General features: G+C 38.6%; 1 protein-coding gene across 1 annotated transcript in view; it reads right to left on the minus strand.

Annotated features, from left to right (window-relative positions):
• Window positions 1–12,186, minus strand: part of LOC149302994 (inositol hexakisphosphate and diphosphoinositol-pentakisphosphate kinase 2) — a 38,368-nt gene extending 26,182 nt beyond the window's left edge. Inside the window, exons 1-8 of the mRNA XM_089481736.1 lie at window positions 12,040–12,186; window positions 10,163–10,358; window positions 9,238–9,328; window positions 7,282–7,367; window positions 5,660–5,814; window positions 5,243–5,344; window positions 3,082–3,243; window positions 1,837–1,958 (exon numbers count right to left, since the gene is read on the minus strand). Coding sequence (XP_089337862.1) covers window positions 1,837–1,958; window positions 3,082–3,243; window positions 5,243–5,344; window positions 5,660–5,814; window positions 7,282–7,367; window positions 9,238–9,328; window positions 10,163–10,358; window positions 12,040–12,186 — 1,061 coding nt within the window. The remainder of the gene's footprint in view (window positions 1–1,836; window positions 1,959–3,081; window positions 3,244–5,242; window positions 5,345–5,659; window positions 5,815–7,281; window positions 7,368–9,237; window positions 9,329–10,162; window positions 10,359–12,039) is intronic.
• Between the last annotated feature and the right edge of the window lie 14,593 nt (window positions 12,187–26,779).

Genomic DNA, 26,779 nt, shown 5'->3' on the forward strand with positions numbered 1-26,779 from the left:
GAGATGTTGCTGAACACATATTTCGATGTTGTTTTGAACCAACATATACCAGGATCTGTAAATTTATACTTGAATTAGTGTGAGGGAAAAAAACCCCACACAATAAATTACTTCCACAAAGTTTGACAAAGACTGGTAGAATAATTAGTGCATGGAAAGGGTTAAAATACCAGCATTAGAAATACTTTGGGGAGTCTAGTTTTAAAAATAAATTATTATATATATATATATATATATATATATATATATATATATATATATATATATATATATATATTGTGATCCTGCACCCACACAGGGTACCAAACAGCACGGTCCTCTAGGGTATTAACGCCACATCTCAGTTAGGTAATCACCCACGATTTATTTGTAGTCCACGTATGAAGTTATTTACAGGATTACATAGAACACAAATTCCCTACAAACAAAAGCCTAGCTCGTCTGAGCGCTTACTAACATATAACTCCCTCACTACTAAGGGTCTAAACCAAAACAAAACATAATCCCACCAACCTCTTTGATGGTCTCTTTTGTGCATAGCAAGCTCTGCTGCTTCCAAACAAACTCTCTCTCCCCCCTCTGTCCAACAGGTCAGGGTATATTGCAGTCAGTGCAGCTAATTACCTGCAGCTGACCAGTGCATGGGAGTCAGCTTAAACTCCGGCCTGGAACCCGTGTCAATCCAGGTGCATGTAAACTGCGGGGTGGAGCACCAGCCTGCCCTATATGTCGTATAAAACCCTGCAAAATCGAGGGGGAATGTATACCCCTTCCACGACAACACCCCGCACCTTGTTACAATATATATATATATATATATATATATATATATATATATATATATATATATATATATATATATATATATATATATATATATATGGTTTGATGAGGTAAATTTAATCGGCCAGCTGCAAAAAATGTCCCAAACAGGATATGGTGTCAGGATTACCAAATTTGGCAAAAATGGTTTTCAAATGGCCCATGTACTTATTGCCCTAAATCTAGAAGAAAAAAAGTGAATAAACATAAAAACATTGAGTATTTCTAAACTCAGGACAAATTTTTTTATTTTATTTTTTTTTTTTTTACAGGAAATTAGATATCAAAAATATCTGACAAATATCTGAAGAAAGCCGGAGTGCCGGCATCACAGCGGCATTTCAGGGGCAGAGTGGCAAATAGGGGGTTATAAGGCATTTCTGGGGGGTAGATGTGCCAAATAAAAGGAAATAAAAACAAAACCAATTCTCAATCAGTTTTTTTTTTTTATAATATGAAAAATTGTTTACATGTGAATTAATATTTACTAGTAAAACTTTCTTATAGGGTAGTCTTATATTCAGGTTTTTTTTTTTTTCCTAAAAATTAAATTATTATTTTTTTTTGGGGGGGGGGGATCTTATAAATCAAGCAAATACGGTATATCTCACAATTTTGTTCATGGATAAACCTGTGTTGTGTTTGCAATGGCTTGATGTCCAAGAAAGCAGATTATTTGTGCATATTTCTTTGAAGAAAAGGGTAAAAAAAAAAAAAGGCAATTATTCAAAGCCTTCTTTGCTAATATTTACCAGTATTCGTGAAGGGCACTTTATATGTGTGTAATACACATCTATATATATCTAAGTCACATTATCACAGAGACATTATCACAAACAATATAAAATATTGTTCCCAATGTTCACAGCATAGGTTACAATGGATGGAGAAATATATTTCCATAATAATGGGATAAATGTGCCATCTAGTGGTTAAAAAAAAAAAAAAAAAAAAAAAAGAGCATACGTAAAAACACAACCTGCAGCATGTGCTGATCTCACATACAAATCTTACCCGAGTATTTTTGCGCAGTCGTCATAATATTTCATGGAGTTCTTCACAAAGCTGAATCCATTTACATCACAGACATAAGACTGTCCGTTTGCACGCAGCAGATCAAAACCACAAACTGTTTGCTATTCAGAAAATAGATGTACAATTTTATTCACGTGCATACAAATTTATATTTCATACTAAAAGAAAAAAAAAAAACCCTTATGACATTGCATGCCGTCATGTAAAAGCAGCCCAAAAACCCATCATGATGACATACATATTTTCTTGAAGAAATTGGCGGTGTGCGCTCCTTGGCTGAGGGTATGGCAGTCGTGGTTCGCAAAAGCAGGTGCACAAGAATAGTAAAAGGCTGGAGTACTTATGTACATGTATCTTTTTTTTTAATCAAATCTGAGTTAGCATAGTGTATTATCATTTAACCCTTTATTTTCTGTGTGCCTACCTTGCTCCTAGTGAAATACTTTTTTTTTTATTTTTTTTTTTACATTTTGAGCTGGTGGGCTGTTAACAGTCCCAAATAAGACAGACTTATTTTCTAAATCAAGATATTTTGGTCAAATTAACTGGTTTGGGACCATTTTTTAAAAATAAATATTGTTATTTTAATGTATTATTCATACTAAATGTTGGACTATGCAAAATGGTATAAAAAAAAATAAATATATTATATATATATATATATATATATATATATATATATATATATATATATATATATATATATAATTTGTGTGGGTGCATTAAAAATTAAAAATGCTGAAAGTCTCAGGAGAATAAAAAAATATTTCACTTATTTTCATAGCTGATAAGCGTAGTCTTCTGTAATTTTTTTACATGATTATTCCATCAGCCAACAACTGTATTCATCTTATTTTATTGTTATATAAAAGAGCAAATGATATCATGAAACTTAATCAAAAGAAATCAAGATTAAATATACACAGTGGAGGTATTAAAGTTGTTGAAGGTTTTTGCATTTTACTGATGTTTCATAATAATATGTTCTGTGAAAAGATTCATAGCTAGTATTCCTCCACATGACTAGACACGTAGCTGGCTTTGGTTGTGCTATACCCAACTAAGACTCTTATAAAGACACAGAAATACATCGCTAATGTCCACAACGTTTTCCCATGAGATTCCCGTCCAGACGCGACGCAGTAAAGACTAAAAAAAGAATATCTGACAACCGCACGACACATATAGTAGGCTGCCAGCCACACTTTTACAATGTGTAATTACCTTAAAAGCTAGGCAAACTTTCCATGCTATTAGTTTCTCGCGGGCGTTGAGAATGACAGGATACCTCACTTCTTTTCCCTCGCTGTCACGTTCTACTTTTCCATCTAGGGCAGGAGACTTGCGAGCTTCAGCGTGAGCGTAGTCAGGTCCTACTGTGTACACCTGGTTTACAAAAGAACCACAAAAGCTTACAGATCATATGGCACAAAACAGGTTAACGCTAGACTAGCGGAATCCAACACACATCCATTTTTTCAGCGGAACGTAATTATATTCTAGAGCGGCACAGGAGTCCATAAAAAGCTCTCTCTGATCTGCATAATAGGATTATCACACATATAGGTTTAGAGAAAATAAATTCAAAGTATAGGCACAAGCAGGAGTTTGGGAACTACGGTAGGTTATCAGAACAAATTTTTGTTTTTCTTTTCTTGGGTTGGTCGGCAGGAAAAAATGGGTACCTCTGGTACTTCTAATGATGTCATGATGATATCATAGGGTCCCCATTTTTTTTTTTTTTAAGTATTTTTATTCTATTTTATTTTATTTTTATTTATTCATGCTTTGACTAGGGTAGTAGCAGATAACAGATCAGCATGTACCTGGGCAACATGAGAACATTGGTTTACAATAGCTGGGGTGGTAAAGAGCTGCAGGTTGTAGAGTCGGCCACCACAACCACAGACTATAACTACAATTTCAATTCAGCTAGCAATTTGGGAGCTGGACATTATTGTAGTCAACAAAAGTTAGTGTTTCTACTGTAGACATATTCTACCCCCTCCCCCAAGCCCAATTTAAAGTTACTAGCTACTTTTCCCATTATAATCAACATGAACTTTTCTTGACTGCAACTTCCATGATGTGGCGCCAGCAAAGTTGCACAAAAGAGCAGTGAAGAAAAGTTAATGTTGTGTAGTTGTGTTGTATAGCTCTGTGCATTACCAAAAAGATTAGTTAGAGGGTCGGGGAAAAAAGGGACATAAAGGCTTGGAACCAAAATAGGACGCTTGGTAGTTTTGCAGCAGTTGCGGCTAACATTTGGCACCCGGAGTGCTGTTACTACATTTATCATGATGTTAAGCCAACCGAGTGGATGGCTGAGAATCATGAGAAGGGCATTCCTCACCAGCTGCAGTACCAATCCGTAATGATATAAAAGCTAACCTTTGGCATTCCACTTGTTAAGTACTCACTTTCCCATGATGCTTAACATACCAGACTAGCTAAAATAAACTACCTTGTGTCTGCAACATGCAAACTGTGTTGCCCAGACAGGAAAGGGCAAAAGACCAGCTAGATGGAGGGGAAGATAGCAGACCAACCCACTCTGACAGCAGGGGGTGTACTAAATAAAAGCTTTTTTGCCAACTATCAGGTGTTTATTCTGCCTCTATGTCTAGTTAACCTACTCTAAATGGCCTACTGCAGCTTCAGTGGGCCTCCTTGAAATTATGGGGGGGGGGGGGGGTTGCCCCCTTCTCCAGATGCCCATGCATGTAGGAAGTGTAGCAAGGAAGTGCTGTTCAGGTATTTAAATACATTACAACGTAACACAAGCTTACATTGTTTCATTTAATTCAGGGCCAGTGAGGTCGTCATTTGCTTACTGATTCTGCTGTGCACCATGAACAACAGAGGACATAACATCACTGTGCTTTAGCCCTGGACTTTAAGGGCCAGATACGTGGGATGCAATATGATTTCCTCAGAGGTTAAACGCTTACATAGCAGGAAAGTAAACATAATAATACATCAGATTTTATTCAATGCTGCAGATAATTAGATAATTAGATAATTCTATTTAACTGTACAGTCATTTTCACATAGATTAAACAAAAAAAAACCAGATATACTGTAACATAATATGTATCACTGGAGTTGTAATCTTTACTTTTTTTATTTTTTTCCCACTGACTATATTGTCGGTCACCAAGTAGTTACGGCGAAACAAACTATTTGCTAAATTGCACTTTGGACATGAGGCAGCTCTCTTAGTTTTCTAACTCAACAACAAACAGATCCACACCTCAATGACTAATACAGCGTTCAAATAATGTGATAATTGCCAGAAACAGACCAACCTCTATCCCAGTGTAGAGTAAAATAGAGGCTAAACAGTACTTTATGCAATTTTAAATGCGTTATTTTTAAAAGATACCTTCACATCGGTGCCATCAGTCGGCATGAACTCCTCATAAATGTAGGCACCAGTTTTTCGCACACTGCTTTCAGGTGAATACACACTGCTACGACTGCCGATCTTAAAAATAATACAAAACGCAATTAAAAGACACACAAAAAAACCCAAAGCAAAAAAAAAAAAAAAAAAAAACCCCGTTGTGCAACCACACTGTTCAATATATTTTCTTTGTGATGCATTTGTCCTATTGATACATCATATGACAGCTTATCGCAATATGTCAACAGAAGACTATGTACTGTACACCATTTTCCCTTGATCGTGTTTGTTGGCCCAACTCTATCTGTCTAGCACTGGATATATCTCTGACATAATTAAATTCAATACAACCGTAATTGTTATCTGAAATTTACCTCGGAAACGGTAAAAACATACCTTTCGAAAAAGTCTCTGGCTTCCACCTCCCGCGGATGTTGGATAATAAATGTAAACATTGTGGTCCTCAGCACTGACTGGTTTCTCCACAAAAGGTTTTTGGAAAATTTCACCATTCACTTCAACATGATCCTCTCCTTCAATTAAATTACATTCTGGGGGGGAAACAAATCCAATCACCAATTAAGTTTTTATATTAAACAGATTTTATATTAATTTGATGAGGACAAGGTCTTTACTTTTGTTGTCAGAAAAGACTTCATTAGTTTATTGGTGATTACTTTATGATATCCTAGATCTAAAATGAGAGCTGGGATCGATTATGGTCGGAGTCTTCAAGTCAGGGAAAAATGACGTACTAGATGGGCCGAATCTCTGTTTCTGTAAGACCTTTGCCAAAAAAAAAAAAAAAAAAAATTCCCACCATTTCTTCTTTGATAGTTATGTTAGATATACCTAAAGAATGCATACTGTAGAAGAAGACAGACAGACTTAAAGGACCGGCTGGTTCTTGGCTCCCATAAAAATCTATATATTTAATCTTATTGGAAAGGAATAAACCAGTTCAAGTACATTTCCACAACAACCTACTGCACCAGGAGTCAAGTACCTGCACAAACATAAGGCTTTAAGCATTGATCTGCCTATAGAATGTATATTGTGATCATTCCAACACATGTCAGACAGCACTGGTCACCAGTACTGATGTACTTTTAAGTTGTCATTACCTTTGGAGGTCATGTCATACTGCTGTGTGATCTTGTGACAAATTTCCGTCGCAACACATGAGTGATGACAATGCTCCAAACAGTCATACTGCCAGATTAAAACACAAAACAGCAAGTACCCAAGATATCTCTTTTGAAAAGGTGTCTGTATTTAGCTAGGAATCTGAAACCCGTTTGCATGTGTCCTACTTGAAATGGAAATATCATGCCTTCCACTCAACCTTCCATGGCAACATTTCTTCTAAAATGCCAAACGATAGGCTTTAAATAGTCCACTGAAGTTGAGGCGGTATGGTGTATGTATTTTGAGTACTTGACTTTGTTCTTGAGGAAACCCAAATTTAAATTTAGAACAAAAAGGGGTTCAAAAAGTGTACGGGAAATATAAAATTTTATTTACCGGTATAGTCTTACACAACAGAGTGTACACACTAAACATACAATGTGTATATGTGATGGATATTATAACCTAAAAAATTCAATGTTAGAAAAGTGCTGCTGTACACCTATGCACATTCATCTCTGAGGACCCGACTTTATGATTACATTATATGTGTAATGGCTGGTCTACATATCTGGCAGAGTAATCTGTTGTCTTGATGATTAGACACAAGTTAAGACAAGAACTTTTCTGTAGTTTTGAGATAAGCAAGACATATGTGTCAGAGTGATAAATTGGAATCTAGGCTCCTAGTGGAAGGTCTGATGAGATCACACTCCACGCCAACATCACATCCACTTACAGTAGAGGAGGGAAGCACAAGGAGAGACAGCGGCTAGCAAACAAGACCACTTTATGGAAATTATGTAACAGCTGCCAAAATTCTAGAAATTGTGTACAGAAGTGAATATATAAAAACATATGTATTTTATTTCTTCCTGGAAGTAAGGTACCTTCTGGCTTGTTAGGATCCCGGTTAAGAACTGCATAGCGAGGAAGCAGAATTCCCTCCTCTTTCAAAATTCGATAAACTTCTCTCCTGCAACCAAACATAAGATTTTAATTTGTTTTGTTAATGGTAACAAGGTTTTTTCTTGAAAAAAAATATTGAATAGCTAGTGCTGATTCTAGCATCTGAAAATCAATTACACTAATCTTTCTCCATGAACTGCAGCACAATACAGAGTACTTAAATAAGCCAACGGTAACACATTCGTTGAAAAATCTACTCTAAGAAGGGGTTTCTTAGATTGTCAATAAAACAAAAGGTTATGCAAATAAAAGACATCACATATTCAACTTAAACATGCATGGGTCATTAATTAGCCCAAATCCTCCCACTTTTTGAACAATATGAAAATGGTAATTATATTAATATTATAAGGACTGAGATATGTTAAATAATGCACTTGGGACGTAAATATCCCAAGGCAGAATATAGAATTGGTGACACTGTCCTGTCAGTGACAATGAAAGAGAGGGGATTAGGAGTAATTATCTCTGATGACTTGAAGGTAAGCAGACAATACAATAAAGCAATGGAAGAAACAAGCAGGGTGCTGGGTTGCATAGCAAGAGACATTAGTACCAGGGGGAGAGATGTGGTTCTGCTACTTGTCCGTCCTCACCTAGGGTATTATGCACAGTTCTGGAGACCCCCGTCTCCAGAAGGATATTGACACATTGGAGAGAGTTCAGAGGAAGGCTACAAAAATGGTAAGTGTCTTGCAGCATAAAGATTATCAGGAAAGACTAAGGGATCTTAATATGTATAACTTGGAGGAGAGGAGGGAGATGGGAGGCAAGCCTACTTCCAGAGAAGCAATGTTAGAACAAGGAGGTCATAGTATAAGAAGTAGAGGGTCAGAGGCATATTGGTAATGTAAGGAAGTTAAATGGAGCGATCTTTCAGCAGACGTGATGGAGGCTGATAAATTTAGGGAATTTAACCAGGTAGGGAAAAGAAATAAAGGTATCCTCAGTATGGGACTAAACAAGGACTCAAGAGGTATTTGAATCCTTTACATCAAGAAAATTGGTCAGACCAGATAGGCTTAATGGTTCTTATTTGTCATCAACTTCTACGTCTATATATTGATTTGGAGTGGTGTCTTTTTATGTTAGCCATTTTAACATAATAGTGAAAAACAGAACAGCAACACATTTTAAGCCATATGGTTCCACTTAAATTTATGGGAGCATAGCTATTCAACTACTTGCCATAGAAGAAGCTCTGTGAACTGGATCATATTCACTATCTAGAAAACGTGGCATGTAATATTTCAAATAACCTTGGCTCCTTTGGGAAAAGTCAGACATTACAAGCTGCTTTCTCAGGGTAATCACCACTGTCAGCTTCTGCAATAGGAAACTACAGTACAGTGCCTCTTTGCAGAAGCAGCCAGTGATGTTTTTATAGGGGTTCCTGCCAAGGAGGTCATCCTCTGTTCCTGGTCCTCTTGTGCAGAACATTGGGATCTAATGTCATTACAAGCAAGAGAGGTTACGGAGGTCTACATAGGACATCCAAAGCATAAATGGTACAGCTTTAATGGAAATCTCTCCAGCCAACCCACTTAGAGCTGTGGCAGACTAGTAACTTCCTAATAGGGCTATGGGCCACTAGTAAAGAAGCCTAGAGACTTCCACCCTAGGCAAGAATAGACCACTAGGTTTAGGGAATCTGTCAGTCCAGCAAATAAAAGACAATGATATGTATCCCAGAAGTATACACCTTGTTTTATGAAAATGTCACAAAAGATAACTTTGGTTCCTGGCACAGAGAAACAAGAGTTATTTTGAAAATTCAAGTTGGTGTAGTGAAGGTTGTGTTTTCTATTAAAAATAGGATGTAGGTCAATGACACACAAAGAAGCACAACACGGAAAGGAACCCTGGGACTGTCTTACCTGTCTTGGATTTGATATTGGAGATTCAAGTGATTGATTACAAATGGACCCCTGAGTTTTTCATAAGCAACAGCTTTATCCAGTGGAAAACCTTGAATAAACAATCATAGCAAAATGAGTGTGTTAACTCGTAGTAATTAGCAAGTCAGTAAAGTTAAATGATATTTAAAAGTAGACCTTCCAATTTCCTGGATCCTATTTTACACACCATGATGTTTAATATGATAGCATTTACAAACAACGTGTGAATAAAGGAATAAAATAAGTTGGGTTCAAAGCTCAGGGATGTCGAGTGAATCGGAGTGTCTGGGGCTGCTTTTCAAATTTTGGGCTAGGCCCATGTATAAATACATGGGTTGACAAATTTGTTGAGGAGGAACTCCGGTGGCCCACACAGACCTTAACCCCACTGAACACCTTTAGGATGAATTAGAACACCTATTGTCAGTCAGGCCTTCTCGCCCAACATGAGTGCCTGACCTCACAAATACTCTACTGGATGAATGTGCATAAATTCCCACATAAAGGCTCCAAAATCTTGTGGGGACAAGAGTGGAGGCAGTTATACCTGCAAAGGGAGGTCAATTCCATATTAAAGAACATGGTTTAGGAATGTGATGTCCAACAAACTCATATAGGGGTGATGGTCAGGTGTCACATATTTTTGGTCACATAGTGTTTATCTGGTATCACTTCCCTGTTCACCTCATACCATGCCTTTAACTGAATGTTTTTAAGAATGTTCCCTTATTTCACAAGATATTGAGAAAGCATATCTATAATGATCCCTCTCCTCTTTATTATATAGTTTGTACGTTTCACTGTTTGTAGATTGGATGCACTGAGTTACTTATTTTTTTGGTGTTTTCCCACTAATTAAGTGCTGTCATACACCTGCATGCATCACAACCTGCGTGAAACAAACCTTTAGAATGAAAGGAAATAAGGCAGTCACACAGAGGCCATTTTTCTACTGGTTCATTCAGGATGACATCTTCCTCAAAAATAACTACAGTGATATATTTGAACAGGGACAGCCGCTCCAGGATCTCTTGCATGGGCTTGGATTTGGATTTCTTTGCCATTGCACAGATTCCCACCACAATCTGCCTCTCTGGCGGCTGCAAAACAGATGGAAAGAAAACATGAATTGTTTAAACTTTAAACATTTGCGCCAGATGAACATCTTCTTCATGATAGCCCATCATTTGCGATTGTGAATATACTACGCATTTAATATGGAATGTCTCTGCATTCATAGACATGTTCTGTACTTGGTACTACTGTGATTTGTCTCCTACATAAATTATTTATGTATATTTATGTGCTTTCTGTTTCTTGGAGTTGTGTTTTTATATCAAATTATTCCAAAATAAAAGACTGTTTATGCAATTGTTGTGTGTGATATGATCCAGTAAAACATAATATACATACATATACTGCATTTATCCCAGAATACTCTTATGACCACCATTATCCTGTTTCAGTCACAGTGAGTTAACCTTCGAATGTGAGAAAGCTAAGGAACACATTGTCCTAAGGACACAAGCATTGCTGCAAAAGTGTCTCTTCGCTCCAGGTATTATAGAGTTTTTCTCTCTTAATTAATCAGAGGGGTGAGCGAATATTAGCAATAGTTTGTATAACCCTCTGGGAGTTCATCAAAGAGTCTGCATTCTACAAACTCAAAAACAAGAATTCACTTTAAGTTACACACTTGTAAAATTAAGCCGTGTCAAATAGCTCCTGAACGATGGACAGCTTTCCGCAATATACCGTATTTGCTCGATTATAAGACGAGGTTTTTTTCAGAGCAAGTGCTCTGAAAAATACCCCTCGTCTTATAATCGGGGTCGTCTTCTAATCAGACCTCAAATAGAGGTCTGACTATGAGACTAGGATCCAGATCCCCTGCAGCGCTGCAGGGGACCTGGATCCTCCTGTCTGATAACCTCAGCTGCTGCCGGCACTTCCACCGGCGTCCATCACCGAGCGCTGGCGAAAGTGCGGACAGCAGCGGAGGTTGCATATGTGCGTACCTTCTCACTGCCGGGATAGCCCAACCCCCACTCCCGGGGAAGCAGAGCCAGTCGGAGAGATCAGAAGAAAGACCGGGACCCTGGCGGCACTGTGCCGTCCCAAAGTCATCGGCAGATCCAGTAATTTTCTGGAGGAGGCGGGGCCTAGCGGGGTCACACAGCGGCATTGTGTGTGATCCCGTGGGAGCTGCAGTAAGCGCCTGCTGAGGCATCATAGTGAGTGAAGTCTCTTAGTTGCTTGAGTGTATATTAGGGTCTGGGTAGGCAAGTGTCAAAGTGAGTATGTAAGTGGGTATATTAGTGTCTAGGTGTGTAAGTGTCCCCCTATATGCCACTCTGCCCCATGTTATGCCTTTTAACCCCCTATATGCCACTCTGTCCCATGATATGCCTTTTAACCCCCTATATGCCAGAGTGGCATATAGGAGGTTAAAAGGCATAACATGGGGCAGAGTGGCATATAGGAGGGTAAAAGGCATATCAGGGAGGCAAAGTGGCACATAGGGGGTATAAGGCATTTCTGGGGGAAGAGTGGCAAATAAAAGAAAATAAAAACAAACAAAAAGTTTACATGAATTAAACTTTTTTCCTATAGGGTCGTCTTATAATCAGGCTTTTTCTTTTTTTTTTTAAATTAATATTCAGATTTTGGGGGGTCGTCTTATAATCAGGATCGCCTTATAATCGAGCAAATACGGTATCTATAATGGACACCAAAACAAATAAATAACACAAAGTATCAGAAAATGTATATAATACGTACTGAATCATATTCATCCTCATCCTCATCTTCAGTGTTCTCGTAAAGATTGTCCACATTTTCAGCTTTGGTCTGGTCCAAAATCTCGTCTGCTTCCTCGCACCCCACGAAGAACCTGGGGATATCGCCCTCAGTTGCACTAACAGACATAATGTTGAGCTGTTCTATGGTCCTACATGAGAATGGACAAGGCGAGGGCTGATATCCAAAGTCTGGATCTGTACAAGATCACAGTACCACCAACCTTCTCCAAATGATCTCATTGAGCTGACATTTCAGAAAGCTGAGCATCAAAGAGCATCAGTCTTCCTCATAAAAATAAAAAAAAATCCAAAAAAGATAAATAGGTTCTTCCTTTTTCAGCTTATGGACATCATGCCTGTTTTAAAACAAATAAAAAAGTACTGTTACGAACATCAAATGAAACATTGAGAAATGCAAAAAATACCTTATGGGGCATGGGAAAAAAAGACAGAAAACAAAGAGAAAGCTGATTAATATTTAACTTCCATTCCGTATTATCCGTTAACAAGCACTGTTCTCCCTAACATTTAATCACAATGTAATCTGTTAAACCGACAATAGGAGGCAGGTATTCGATCTTACTGCATTTTTATAGAATTCTACGTAAAACATCGTGGGAGGCTTCAGCACCAGAAAAAAACCCAGAAAATATTAAATGGGGGAAAAATGGACATAGTGAACTTACCACAAATTAACATGAAGAAAATGTACAGTCAAAAAGGGAAATATCCATAACTTTAAGAAATGCAAATCAATTGTGAAAATAATTAAAGTAATTAATTGATCCTAGTTCAGGAACCAAGAAACGGTAAAGTCCGTAAGCATCAAAATAAGACAGCAAAAAAGAGATAGGCATCAGTAACAAAATTTTAGGAGAAATGGCCACCTGGCACTTATCCAAGCCAGCTTGTAAATGAGCAACCCCCCCCCCCATTAATTTAATTAAAAGGAAAAAAAATGCTCTCCTCTGCCTCCATGTGTCATGCAGTGGATTATTACGTGTGCAAGAAAGATCCAGGAGCAAGCAGCATATTAATGACACACAGCCGTCTGTGGTCAACGCTTTCATTCACCGTGTTGTCTACAGTGAGAAATAAATCATACTTTATTAATGATGGTTATCATATTTGATGGAGACAGTTATTTTGTATTCAGCACACAAAATGTTATAAAACCAAGTACTAGGAATTTTAATCCAAGCCGAGTTCAACGTCAGGATAATACATGATCAGAAAGTTGGTCAATCGTTTGCAAACCTGGAACTGTTTTATTTGTATTATCAGAGGCACATTTACTTAATCTTGGTTATTCCACATATTTCTAACCAGGTACTGCTTTTCTGCATCTACTGGACCTTGCCATAAAGTCTGGTAAACAGACTAGCATGCACAATACAGAAAAACTCAAAAGAACTCAAGGAGACAGAGATATCAAAGAAACAGTACACTGGGTCTATAAATTGTCATTTTCCAGTCAAAGTCCAATGGATTTTATTTAATACCAATACAAGGCTGATAATATGAAGAGGACCTTGCATTGGTTAAAGCTTCATAATACCTATTTACTCCTACAATGGGATGCCGATCAAATTATATTGACCACTGACTTACATCCATCAACGATTGGTCCCCAACTTGCACAGTGCATATGGCGAAGATCTACATACCTTATGCCTACAATCCACCAACAGAAGTTGATTACATTTTGAGGACACTTTCAAAGACTTTAGTTTTTTCCTGGTTTGGCATATTATGTAGTAGTAATACTTATTCATTAAGAAACGGATTTAATATTATAATTATTTTTACTGATTTATATATTTCACAGCTGTGTATTTAAGGAAAAAGAAAAGTGGCTCTATCAGCCATGGCTAATTTATTTTTATCTTGCTCGGGTCACAGTGCGGGGTATAGGAGATATAAAGCATAAAGTGAATTGCTGGGAAATAACAACAAGGTATTTCAAATATCGTAATGGTACAAAGTGGAAACACTTGAAAAACTTGCCTTTCAGCTGCAGCGTCGGTATAACCGGAATGTCAATTCTGTAAAATGTTAATTTGAGGCAAGGGAAGCTCTAATGTACATGGGTGAGGCAACAGACAATACCCCCTGGTACTTGGAACAAAGAATCCATTAACTGGCCCAAGTACAAGAAATGTCTGTTTTGGGTAATGGGAATCAAAATTTACCAACACATGATGCCAGAGAAAGAGCACCATGTTTTGCTAACCAGTTGAGCAATTTGCAGAAGCTGTAATCAATAGAATTTCATCACTAAAATAACGAAACATGTTAGAGTTGGAATAACTGAAGTTTAGAAAGTTATTAGGAAAACTAAACATTTTGTGGTCCGACTGGTTAAAGTGCACATCTAATGATGTTTGATCCCAATTTTAAAGATGAATATGTGTTGATCATTTTTCAGGGAAATGTATACCTATAAATACCCATCAAACTTACCAACATTTTGGGGTAAGACTCTACAAATACTACATCAAAATAAAATATTTAAAGCGTCAAGGGATTTTGATTGCGATTTATCCAGCCTTTGCTGAAGTCCTAATATTTATATATATATATATATATATATATATATATATACATATATATATATCTCTGATACAAGTCCTAATATATAAGATATATAATAATATTATAAACACAGAGTACAGAGAAGCTCTTTAAATATTTATACACAGATTGCTGACCATTCACTACAAGGCTTTACCCAAAATACAGCTACCAGTACTTGAACCGATTCAAATAAAAGTGTCATACTCATGGTCGGACGGCTTAACACGTGGAAAGTTTAAATGGACAACGAAATGTCCCTCACACCCCATTAGAGAAGAATAGATGGGTCTGGGAATGCTTTCATTTGCATTCCTCAGAGACAAGGACTGACCTGACCTAGAAGCTTCAGTACTGTTTTGCAGCTGCCCTCCTCCTCCGTGATCCAACATTTACTTTTTTAATGAGTGGCACTATCTTTGATGGAAGGGTACGTTTTTCTGGTTATCAATTTTATTATTTTCACTCAATTCTCTAATCTTTAGTATTCTTCATATTTACAATTTTCTCTTGGCTAATTGAAATTTTTTGGCAGTTGCCTCTCGTTTTTCTTCTTCGGGAAACCAATCAATTATTAAAAATCTCACTGACAAACTGTAGATGTTGCCAAATTTTCCTAGTAATGAAGTAATGCTTAAAAGGTAATGACTTGAGTCGGTTTCTCTTTAAATTATTGGTAATAGCAACATTGCAACACAGTGAGATACAGATTTTGTTACCTGCTAACTAACGCATTTGCCTTTTGTCAGATTGCAATTACAAGCGGAGATCTTTGTTGTTGCCGCCAAGTAGATTGAATAAAGTCAACTGGCTGGTTGCAGAGGGTGGAAAGTAACTGATATTTGATCAGTAATACACTGTATTCTATGGCATGCTATATTTTAAATCATTTAAACATTTTGTACTGCACACAAACATATTGAAATTTGATAGATTTTTCACACTATATACACACACAGTATATCTTTTGCAACTATAGTATGATATCTCGTTTTGAATTACACATTTTGGTAATCTCTTTATATTAATATTGTCCGAGTGGTCCTATAATAATAGCTCATCATTTTTCATATTTTGATTAAAAAAAAAATAAAAAAAAAATAAATTATATATATAATGGTTGGAATGTCTCCTTAACATCAAATATTCGGTTTGAATTTTCGGACGTTATACTTGCCAGAAGATCTAATCACAACAGCAGCACTCATACTGTATAATCCGGTTATAGACTAGTTCTTGAACGTGAACATACTATGATAACAAGGGCCTGTCCTTCCTAGGCTAACTATGTCCCTGGTGATCTATTCCTGCTCTTGCTTGCTAAGAACACAATAGAGCCCCAGGGAGACTACTGTATGCTACGGCGCATCTTGACATTTCCCCCCCCCCCCATAAACTAACACATTTGAGATGAATAGAAAACAAAGTTAGTTTCACTTACTGAAACAACTTTAATCACATAAGTGATATCATTCACTCAATCAAATCCATTGAAACAATGAATAATATCTATAAGCAGTGCTTACTAATTATTGGCAAGGCTAGAATATTCCCATGGGTCCCATGAAGTGTGTAATTTTAAATCATGATCTATATTCTTCCTCACTACCAGAAGAAAAACCTGGGTTACACTATTAGAGGAATTTACTCATTTATAACTCTCTATTACAATTTGAATAAGATTTGAATAGCCTACTTCTCATTTTTAGTGGACTTACAGAGCCCGATTTACCTTGTTACTGTTAACATTTGCTTGTAAAACTGATGAGTTTTATGGATCATATGAAAATCAGAAGCAAGGTGAAATCTTGGCATCTAGTTTATGTCACCTTTTGGTTGAGTGTAGGACTTTTTGGTTTTTTTTTTTTTTTCTTTCCTTGATTTATCTTTTTCCTAAACACAACAAAAAAACTATCACAATATTGGCTATAAGTGATGACCAAAGCTGAGTACTTCCCAGGGTAGGTCGCCTAGAGCTCTCCCTCTTCTGAGGGAGTAGTTTTGCGAGGCGTCTGGGCTAGCCGCCCATGGAGGCAGTACTAGCCCCACTCCTAGGCTCCATGTAGACTTATGTGGACTGGGGGAGAGGAGAAGCAGCCATGGCCAAACAAAGCTCCCTTGCCTGGAGAAAGAGGAAAGTGACACAGAGAAGCAGCGCAAAACCCAGAGCGTTCCAGGTATGATAATGACTGTAAATATTTATTTACAAGACTAGTATAAAAAGTTATATTCATGTAAGGGTGGGGGAGGGGTTTTATTTCATTTACTTTTTTAATTTATTACCATTTACTTTTATTTATTTTTTAGATGCAATTATGGAGTATTACACAGAGACCTTGGGAGTAAGAAAAGGAACAAAATAGTTAGGCTTCAAAGAACAGAATTATTAATGTGCTGTCATTCCACAATGATGGACAACGGAACATAGAAAAATGCAATTATACACACAGATATATCTGCATTATACACGTTTACTTATACAGCTTCATGGGAAGTACTTTAATCATTCTAAAACTACCAGGTTAAGAACAAATCACAAATACTGCATAAATATTATCCGGCTACATGGAGCAGATCTATTCCAAATCAAATCATTGGATGTGAACCACATTACAAGGGATTTGCATGAGGCAAATCACTCTAGTCATGCGCTCCATTACATCTCTGCAATTAACACTGCTGCAATTATGCCGCTGCCAGCTGCGTTTATGCAAAAATTCCAAAAAGTTATGTTTCAAGAATGACAAAAAACACTGATCATAGTCGGGTTATTTTGTACCACAATAAAGATAGGGGGAAAAAACAGAAATCAGAACTAGAAGACTAACAAGTTTTGACTGAATAAAAAGCACATTTGAATTCCTTACAGAAAAAAGAAAATTCCACAGCTGTTCCATTTGTACCGACGGGAAAATTTCAGGAGAGCTGGAAAGGGCAAACTGACATTACAGAGCATTCTTAAAGGGTAAGCTCCAGTCCTCAGACTGAACACTTATGTTAGCTTATCATTTCTTTTTTATCTAAATGCAGAAAAAAATGTGGTCTTTTTCCTTGCCCCCAACTTCTTCAGGTTGCCATAAAAAGCATGCCCTCCTCAGCAGTGGACAAGCACAAGCTGCTCACCCCACCAGCCACCTTCGGTGATGGCTTACACAAGATTTTTAGGAGGATCCAATGATACCCGCTAGACTTGTGCAAATGGACCAAAAACGATTCAGACAAATCTTTAGTTTTGTTTTCAGATAAAGTCTGTTTCCTGCGCTTTCGGTTCGGATGAAATTCAGGGGGTTTTTACATTCGGAAGCAAAATTCACTCTAATTTACTCTCTCACACTCTCTTTGAATGTCTCCCTAGCTTCCCCACAGACCACTTCTGTGTCCCTATCTCCTTTCCCTGCTTTTTCCTTCTGTCTTCTCTCTTTGCCTCGGCTCCTTATGTCTTCTTTCTTTGTCTGCATCGGTCCTTCCAGTGAACTTCCGCAAAATGGCAGAGCTAACACTTCCCCCAATCAGAGAGCAAGTTCACCAAGAAGCCAGGTTCACAAGCAGACGAAGACAGAAGACATGAGGAGTAGTGGACAAAGACAGTGCTGCAAGGAGACTGGGACATTTAAGCTGTCGGCGAGAAGGCAGGGAGACATTTAGAGAAAGCCTGAATGACTTGAGAGAATGTGAACAAGAGTGTGTGTAAGACAGCGTGAGAGCTAAAAATCAAAGAATTTCAAGCGCAAATTTGGAGCTTGTTGCATTGTTTGTTTTGTCGTGGGGTACCTAAACAAGCAATGGAAGCTGTCAATCGACCACTTCCAAAATACTTACATACACACAGACACACAACCCTCCTCAACAAAGTTATATGTCATATGTTTGCAACATAAAATTATAGGAGGAAAATAAAATAAAGCATTAGGATCTTGTTTTCAAGGCCGTTGTAATTTCAGATACTAAAAAACTTTAAGCAAAAATAGTGCAGCCGCTGGTTCGGAGATAAACATTAGTTATGCATTTTTAACCATTCTTGGGTTAGAGGGATAAGAGGTAAGCATCCGCTCCTAAAAAAAAATACTGCCTGTGTACAGGAACTCTAAAAAAAATACTAAAGCTTCCAAAATCAGCTTAGAGCTAAGTTGTTATATGGTTTTGAATCACTCTGGATCCTCTCTTGCTATAAAATGTGTTTTCACCATGACTGAGACTGTAGCAACATCAGCAATGCAGAGGAGCTGCAATGCATCCTAAAGGTGGAATAAAGCCAGGAGTGTCTTCAGTATTTTAGCGGCCATATAGAGAATGCTATATTATCATCCCGTGGCAACATCTTCAAAGGGGCCATCAACTCACTCTTTCCATCTTTTAATGAAATCAAATGATTTATCTTATTTTTTTTCTCTCTTATGTCAACTCAAATCAAATTCATGAAGAAACTGAGTGCTTGGGAACTTTACTGCCAGCGAACAAGTGCCTTTTTTTTTGTTAAATACACTACTTTAATATGGATTCATGTCTGATGAGCATGCTTGGGGCAGTAAACTGTCCCTTTAATTTAATATGTAAACCTGGCCATGTCAATGAGGCATTAAGCCAAAATACTTGTGCAGAACGCACCCTTCCTCAGCTGTTTATGAGAAAGTGCTTCTGTTGGCTGTTTTCATGCGTACACAGAGCATGGATTGTGTAAAGGGGCTGCTGTACCGGGAAATTATGATGTAATTACATTCACACACTGTCAGCCTTGTACAGCCTAAGTTGTGAACAACAAAACAGAGGTCTCGGTACGACCAGTTGATCGATATGCCGCAAGCAGTTTGAAAACGTTATGGGACATACCAATAATTTATTCCAGTTACTGGTAAAAAAAAAAAAAAGAAAAAGCTGACTAACCGTATTTTGCTTTCACATGGTAAAACCGCAATGCAAGCTTGACGAGAGCTAAAAGCCTGTGATAATGAAGGTGACCTGCAGTATGTGACCATGTGTGTCCTCTGTGTTCTATTGTCTGCAAGCTCATGTGTAGATTGTGCCATTTTTACTTAAAAAAAATATATATTTTTTGCCATTTTTTTTTTTTTTACATTTTGTATTAATATTAAACAATTGATTGTAAGCAGTGTCCAAGGTAGCAGTTTGTGTTTGACATATGAACTGGTTTAACCCCTAAAACCGCCAGTTTAGACTTTGGGACCATCACTTACCCTACTGAGGCTGGAATTGATGCCTTGCGTTTACAATGAATCCAATGCTCTGTTCACAGGGAGTGAGTGCTGCTGATCGATTAGAGACTGATCAGCAGCCTCAGAAAAGTAAAAAAAAAAAAAAAAAATTGATGCCAATAGGTTGCCACCTGATCTAAAACTAGCTGGCACAATGGAAAAACGTATCTCCTACAAATAAGATCAATTAATCAAACCCTTTGCTAGGCTGACCAGGGAGATGTAGCCCACAAAAGCAGTTGCACCAGAAAAGCAAAATGCTGGCATACTTGTGAAAATGTATCTTTTTTATCTAAACAGTGTTTGTATAGCGTATTGTCATTTAATTTTTAACATCTGACCTATGACTTTGAATGTTTGCGTGGTGGGAGGTATACTAATGTCTTAGTATAAAGCTTTGCTGAGTTGGAAGGGGGCACGTGTGCAAAAGTCTTCTGCCAACCGCCTACTAAACAAGGGTGATTTGACACATGATGTAACCAAATCAGCAACTTCTGCATAGCAAATGCCACGCCAGATGTAACAAGTCCTCTTGTCTTTATAATATGAAGTATTTTCGCTGGACATTCATTTGTGTACACCTCTCACGCCATAAATTATAAGGTTTTGCATCACCATGATTTCAAATAACTACCTTAAGACTCCGTATAGAGAGGGACATATGGAGCTTGGGTGCAGCCCTAGGCCTGAGGCAGGGCAGCGCTCCCATCCTTTTCCTCAGGAGTGTCCAAATACTTACAACCAGCATATTTTAACTACTAAATGAACTAAACGTCCCTCAGCAAGTGGTTCACAATTTTCATCCACCTTGTTATATTTTTAACAAATCCTTTTCCATGGCAACACATCTTTAAAACAATGGGATTTATAGACTGAAGAGGGAGTTGGCAGGAGAGTTGTAGTTTCCTTTTATGAAGGGCCAACCCCAGCGCAGCTCCATCTGCCATCCCCTTCTGGGCCGCTGGCCTTTTTACTGGATATTGAGACATGACATCATATCCCAGCTCTCTACTTTTAGAGGAAGCACGGTGCAGAGGGAAACACCAAAATCAGTATTTATTAGGATAGGGCTACCAAATATCTGTCTAAAATGCTGGATATCAGTAATACTAGAGGCTTGGACTCATGCCAAGAGTTTATCCTAGACAGCGTTCTCAAGTAGTGGTTCTTTTTAATGATTAGAGTCCCAAATACTAGACTGTAGAGTTCAAATACAGTACGGCTCAAATATAAGTAACAATACTCATGCATTAGGTTCTACGCACATAGGTGTCACCCTTTTCTTACACTTTATTGTGCTTAGGCTGCAGCTTTATCCTTACTTACCAAGTTAGAAACATAGAAGTTGACAGCAGATAAGAACCATTCGGCCCATCTAGTCTGTTCATTTCTCCAGATCCTTACTCAGACCTTTGCCAATGCTGTCTTAGATTGAGGAGTCATATGCCTATGGCATGAATGTTTACGTTGCTTCACAGCGTTACCTTCTACCCCTTCTGCTGGGAAGGTTGTTTTTATATTTGTATGTAACGTAAGGAAGATTTACTTTACTAAAAGTGCGGTAACTCTTAGCAAAGCAAATCTTCCATACACTACATCTAAGCCTCTGATCCTCTAGTTTCAGATCATGGCCTCTTGTTCTAACATTTCTCCTTCATTGAAGTAGAACTTTCCTCATTTGCCAAATCCCTTTAAGTATTTAAATATTTCTATCACATCTCCCCTCTATCTTCCTTCCTTCAAGCTATACGTATTGGGTTCCCTTAGTCTTTCCTGATACAATGATTGCTTTGCAGGATAAAAATGAATAGCCCTCCTTTGGACTCTCTGCAGAACATCAATGTCCTCCCTGAGATGGGATCTCCAGAACCGTGCACAACACTCTGGTTTAATAACTATGTGTCAATAAACCTCAATTCATTTTATACACTGTATCTGTTCTCATATTGTAACAAATCACTAAAATAAAAGAATGCATTAAAAACAAGAGCCTGAACGGCTTGCACAAAGAGAAGATTGGCCCCTGATCTAAGTAGAATATCATGGTGGTTTTCAGCTGGCTCTGGATGATGCAGCTTGATGACCCCACAGAACGAGCTATAAGGATGAGTGACACATTGAAAGCATTTAAAGGGCAGGCATGGGGTTATCCCTTTTAATGCACGATCCACAGATGAGGAACAAGTCCTGCATGCCGGAGAGACATGTTGTTCAAGCCACATGTATGATATATGTTCCTATGATACGATCAGACTCCAGAGCAGAATGCAGGCTGTCTAACGATCGAACGCTGTGAGCTTCTCGCCAGCACTGGCTATAGAAGTGACAGATCGAAATTAAATAGCCCCCGGTGTTGGGATAAACCGGGCACCGATGGTTCCCCGCATTAAATGTCTGTTCATCTTACCTCCTTCATTCCCGGGATCAGCCCTTGGTGGCAGTGCTCCGGGCCGCTCGCTGGGTGCTTGCACCAAGTACCATTGATTCACACAAACTTCCGCCCCATGCGATAGAGGAGGGAAGTCGGAGCAGAGGCGGGCTGGAGGGCACACACCTCTATCAGGCCGCTTTGGGCTCTTATCGTTAAGTCGATGTGTGAGCTACTGTGCTAAGTTGGCTTAGCCTGCGCGTTTCGTTACACTTTTTTGGCCACTACGGGACACCGTCTCCATGCCCCTGTCAAAAATGGCAGAAGGAGAACGCGCCTGGTTCGGTCACGTGGTTTTGGTTGCGGCGTGAACGAAGAACATGAGGCGGTCCCTAGTACTCTTAGTGTGCTACAAGTCATGATAAAGGGCAGTACAGAGGAAGGTAGCTTAAATAAGCTTTTCGGAAACTGATCAGAGATCCCCAGGGATCCAAAATGAACGCATTGTGACAGAGCGACCTTTCAGTAAATGACTTTACAGTTTTTTATTTAGCAGGGGAGCTTTGTCTTCCCTTTACCTCCCTGTCTTGTGATCACACAGTGATTCGTTGAGGTGATCTCCACTTCAAAGTGTTGCTAGGTAGCGATTTAACCATTTCTCTGCTGCCCACAGAACATGGTGGCTGAGGCTAACATTGACAAAGCCATTGTTTTTGTCAGATGTGCCAACAATGCGTGTGATTCTGTCTACTTAGCGGGGTATTTACCTGTCATAACTTCATATCCCAGCACTCTGTGACTTAAAGCAGGTTATTGATAATATGGGGGGCTGGTTGGGGAGAGATCTCTCTTGGAACCACCCCCTGGACCAGCTGCCCTAATCCTAGGCCAGAATGCATCACTGTATCTACTAAGCAATCGAATGTGTACCACTAACAGGTGTTCATTGCGGCTGGTCGTCCAGGGTGCCAGCAGGGCCGGACTCAGGGCCGACCCAAGGCAAAATGCCCCCCCCCTTTCTACCCTTCCTCCGTCCCTGCCGCCCCCCCTTGTACTTACCTTTCAGCAGTCCTGCGGCGAGTGCCCCACTCGGCTCCATTGTTGGGCCGGCCCTGGCCGGACTGGTGATGGCAAGACATCCCCCGCATCTGATGACGCTACGTTTGATGAGAGATGGCCAGTACAGGCTGGATCCCAGGTTCGCAGCTTGTATTGGCGGTTGGCGAATATACGCTTGCCGTTAACTTTACGCTGGTATTATTTGATATGTACTCGCCAATGCTTGGGCTGTAGGCCTGTTAACTAGTCTCTAATGTCAAAGCACTTACTAGTACCTGTCGTAACCAGGTAATGCGTGCTACTGGAAGTGAAACGTCATTAGCTATTGTGGCCCCAATCAACCCAGAAATCCCTCTTTTTGTTTTTATACAGGCATTACAAATACGTACAAATGTAACTGTACGCTCACAAGGGTAGGACCATCATAGATGCCAAAACTCCGTACCAGTCCATTGGAAGAAAATATGTCGAGGAACCTCGGTTAAGGTCATAGATCTATATCTGTGCTATATGTTAGCTGTCGCAACGTTTCATAGAAATGTGACAACAAATGCCTTCAAATAAGATCATCCTTGGAATTAATTGCCCCCACGTCCTAAAAAAAATAGCAAAATACATTAATGCAGCATAACTGCGAGGTTCCTGCCCTGATCTGTAAAAACATTCTTCCATATTAACTGATTATAGAAATACGCATGGAGCTACTCATTCCAAGAGCTCATATATCCTGCATCAGTTTTTAGATTACAATATAAAGTAACATTTTTTTTGTTATTTTTTTAGATGTTTTCAGTGCCCTTAGATGATGACATTTTTCCCAAGTTGATTAAATAACTTGGAAGTGCACATCAGATTGCTGACATCGTGGGAGTAACTTTGCCAATGCTGCCTTTATTTTTTTTTGTCTAATCGGATCTGAATGCAGAACATATTTGGCAGAGTGTTTGGATTTTCTTGTCCTCACACTATTCATGCTTTGTACAGTAAGGGATTGAACTTTGAGTTCATAACTATATAGAGAAAGAATAAATCAAGTGTTTTTCATAGTGGGATGGTAGTAGTAGTGTAAAAACTGTAGCATTTATTTGCTAAATATAATTCTATATATAATATATAGTGATAAATTATATTACTTTGATCCCTACCATAGAATCATGTCTTGTCCGTTCCCAGTCTTGTTACAACATTTTCGAAATTCCTGCTGTAAGCCTGTGAGCAGAAATCCTAATGCTGAGCCACAGAAATAAACCCTTGAACCATTGGAGGATTCATACATTAAGGGTTTTTAACCCATAGAGGAAGGCGTGTGAACGCTTAGAAACCCCTTCTTTCCCCAACTATGTCCCATTTCTGACACTCATCGCCTTTTGTTTCTGTAAGTCCAAATTGTTATGTGATGCACTAATTGTCGTTTGAGCAGGGCCCTCCTCACCTGTTGTCTCTGTAAGTCAATTTGTTATGTTACATACTACTTGTTATGTCTTTGTCTACCCATTGTACAGCGCTACGGAATTTGATGGCGCTATATAAAACAATAAATTATAATTGTTATATCCTGCTTGCCCATTCTACAGTGCTGCAGAATACCACACTTTCCAACTATCTGATTTTTGGGCACTGTCCCTACGTCCTTGGTGGCTGCCCGACCGTTCCGCTTTTGGTCTTGTTGAGGTGTGCTCAAGATCTGTGCATTACAGCTTCTTCATTGCATCCTTGCGCCACTAGCGTCGTGAGGTGGCTATTTGGGTAATGTGGGAGGGTGGCCCACCCTCCCTACCTACACCCCACCCTCCCTACCTATTACCCAACCCCCCTACCTATTACCCAACCCCACATCACAGGTGTCCTAATTTGGAAATGTTGGGGGATATGCAATATAAGGATGTTTGAAAATAGATTAAAAAAATAATAATAATAACCAAAACCAAGCACCTAGTTCTAAAAGCTGTTTGCATTTTAAGCAATGGAGATATGTCTACCGTACCCAGAATCCCCACACATTGTGAGGCTTCTTGTTCTATTAGTGTCCACATTCTGAAGCTCTGCAAGGTTTTGCTGTAATTAATGTGTATACTAAGCCGTTTTAATATATCACTAATGAATGTTTTTGCATGAGGTGTTAACGTCTGATTAACTTTACAGTAAATTAGTACTAATAGGTGTTATTAATCATTTGTGAATGGGATTTGTGCTGGGATTTTTTTATCCGTTGCTGATAAATGTGGTGCAGTGGAATAATTATTTAAGATATTTGGGGACATAGTTAAGCATAATACGCAAAAAAAACACTTTTAGGATTATAATCATAAATTCTTAATTTACTTAATCAAATTAATGGTTGAATGAAAGGTAAGTACTGAAATATTATTGAAGTGCCTAGTAATATATTACTTGTAAATATTTACTATATTAATTACTATAATATTATATATTGTCACGCCTGGAGGAGTATGGAACCCGGTGGTTGAGTATGGAACCCAATGGCAAGGACCTAATAGAGGTTTAGGTAATTCCAAAACTTCACAACAGAAGGCGTAAACAAGCCGTAGTCAATAACAGAACCGAGGCGGGCAGCAGGTAGCAAGTTCAGAAGGATAGCCGAGGTCTGGTAATGAGGAAGCCGTATAGAAGGATCAGGGATCAGGAGCGGGACTGGTAACGGGATCAGGGGCAGAAACAGGAGTTATAACGCCGGGGTATGTTCTGCACAAAGGCTCAATAACCTAGCATTGAAGGCATGGTGCAGAGGGTTTTTATACTTCCTGGTATCCAATGCATGTTTCTGTTGCCAGGGGAATGGAAGGAGGAGCAGTATGCAGAATCCCATAGGATATGTCGATACGTGGACCCAGGTGTCAGTTCCCCTTTAATTGGATTCTTGCGTCCGCCATCTTATATATTTCCAAACAGATGGCCGGGGACTCATCCCACTCAACTAACATGTAAACTCACATTTGACAGAATAATCCCATAAGGTTTTACGTTGTTTCATATCTTGAAACGTAGCTTTCATGATGTGGTTAATTATGTCCACAGTAGTAATAGATGAGACTGCAACCCCTTTTACCCCAATGCTCAAGACTTTCCACCACACTGCAAGTGTCTTCTTCTACTTTACCCTAGAGGATTGATTTGCTGCCATATAGTGGTTCTTATTTTTATCATCAAAGAAATTAGCTTGTCTGGAATCTCCCTGTCTTTATGCCAAGGCATTAGCATAATAGTATTGGAAGCTACTAATCACCTGTAAAATACTCTTATAAAACCTGTCTGCAGAACACATTTGCCCATTTTTAAACTTTATTATCACCTTTTGATCTTTTTTAAAATATGCTTCATTCAGTTTCTACCTAGAACATTACAGTATAGGTTATGTGTGTGAAATTACCTTGGATATAGATCTTGTGGTTTCTACTTAACAGCAAGTGAGGCCTTTCCAAGAGTGAGGGGAAAAAGTCTGGTATACCTTTTTAATGTCAAGACACAATAAACATAATGTTAATTATGTT

The sequence above is a fragment of the Sceloporus occidentalis genome, unplaced genomic scaffold, assembly GCF_023333645.1.
Source record: "Sceloporus occidentalis isolate IW3139 unplaced genomic scaffold, rSceOcc1.0.p SCAF_16, whole genome shotgun sequence".
Lineage (NCBI taxonomy): Eukaryota > Metazoa > Chordata > Lepidosauria > Squamata > Phrynosomatidae > Sceloporus > Sceloporus occidentalis.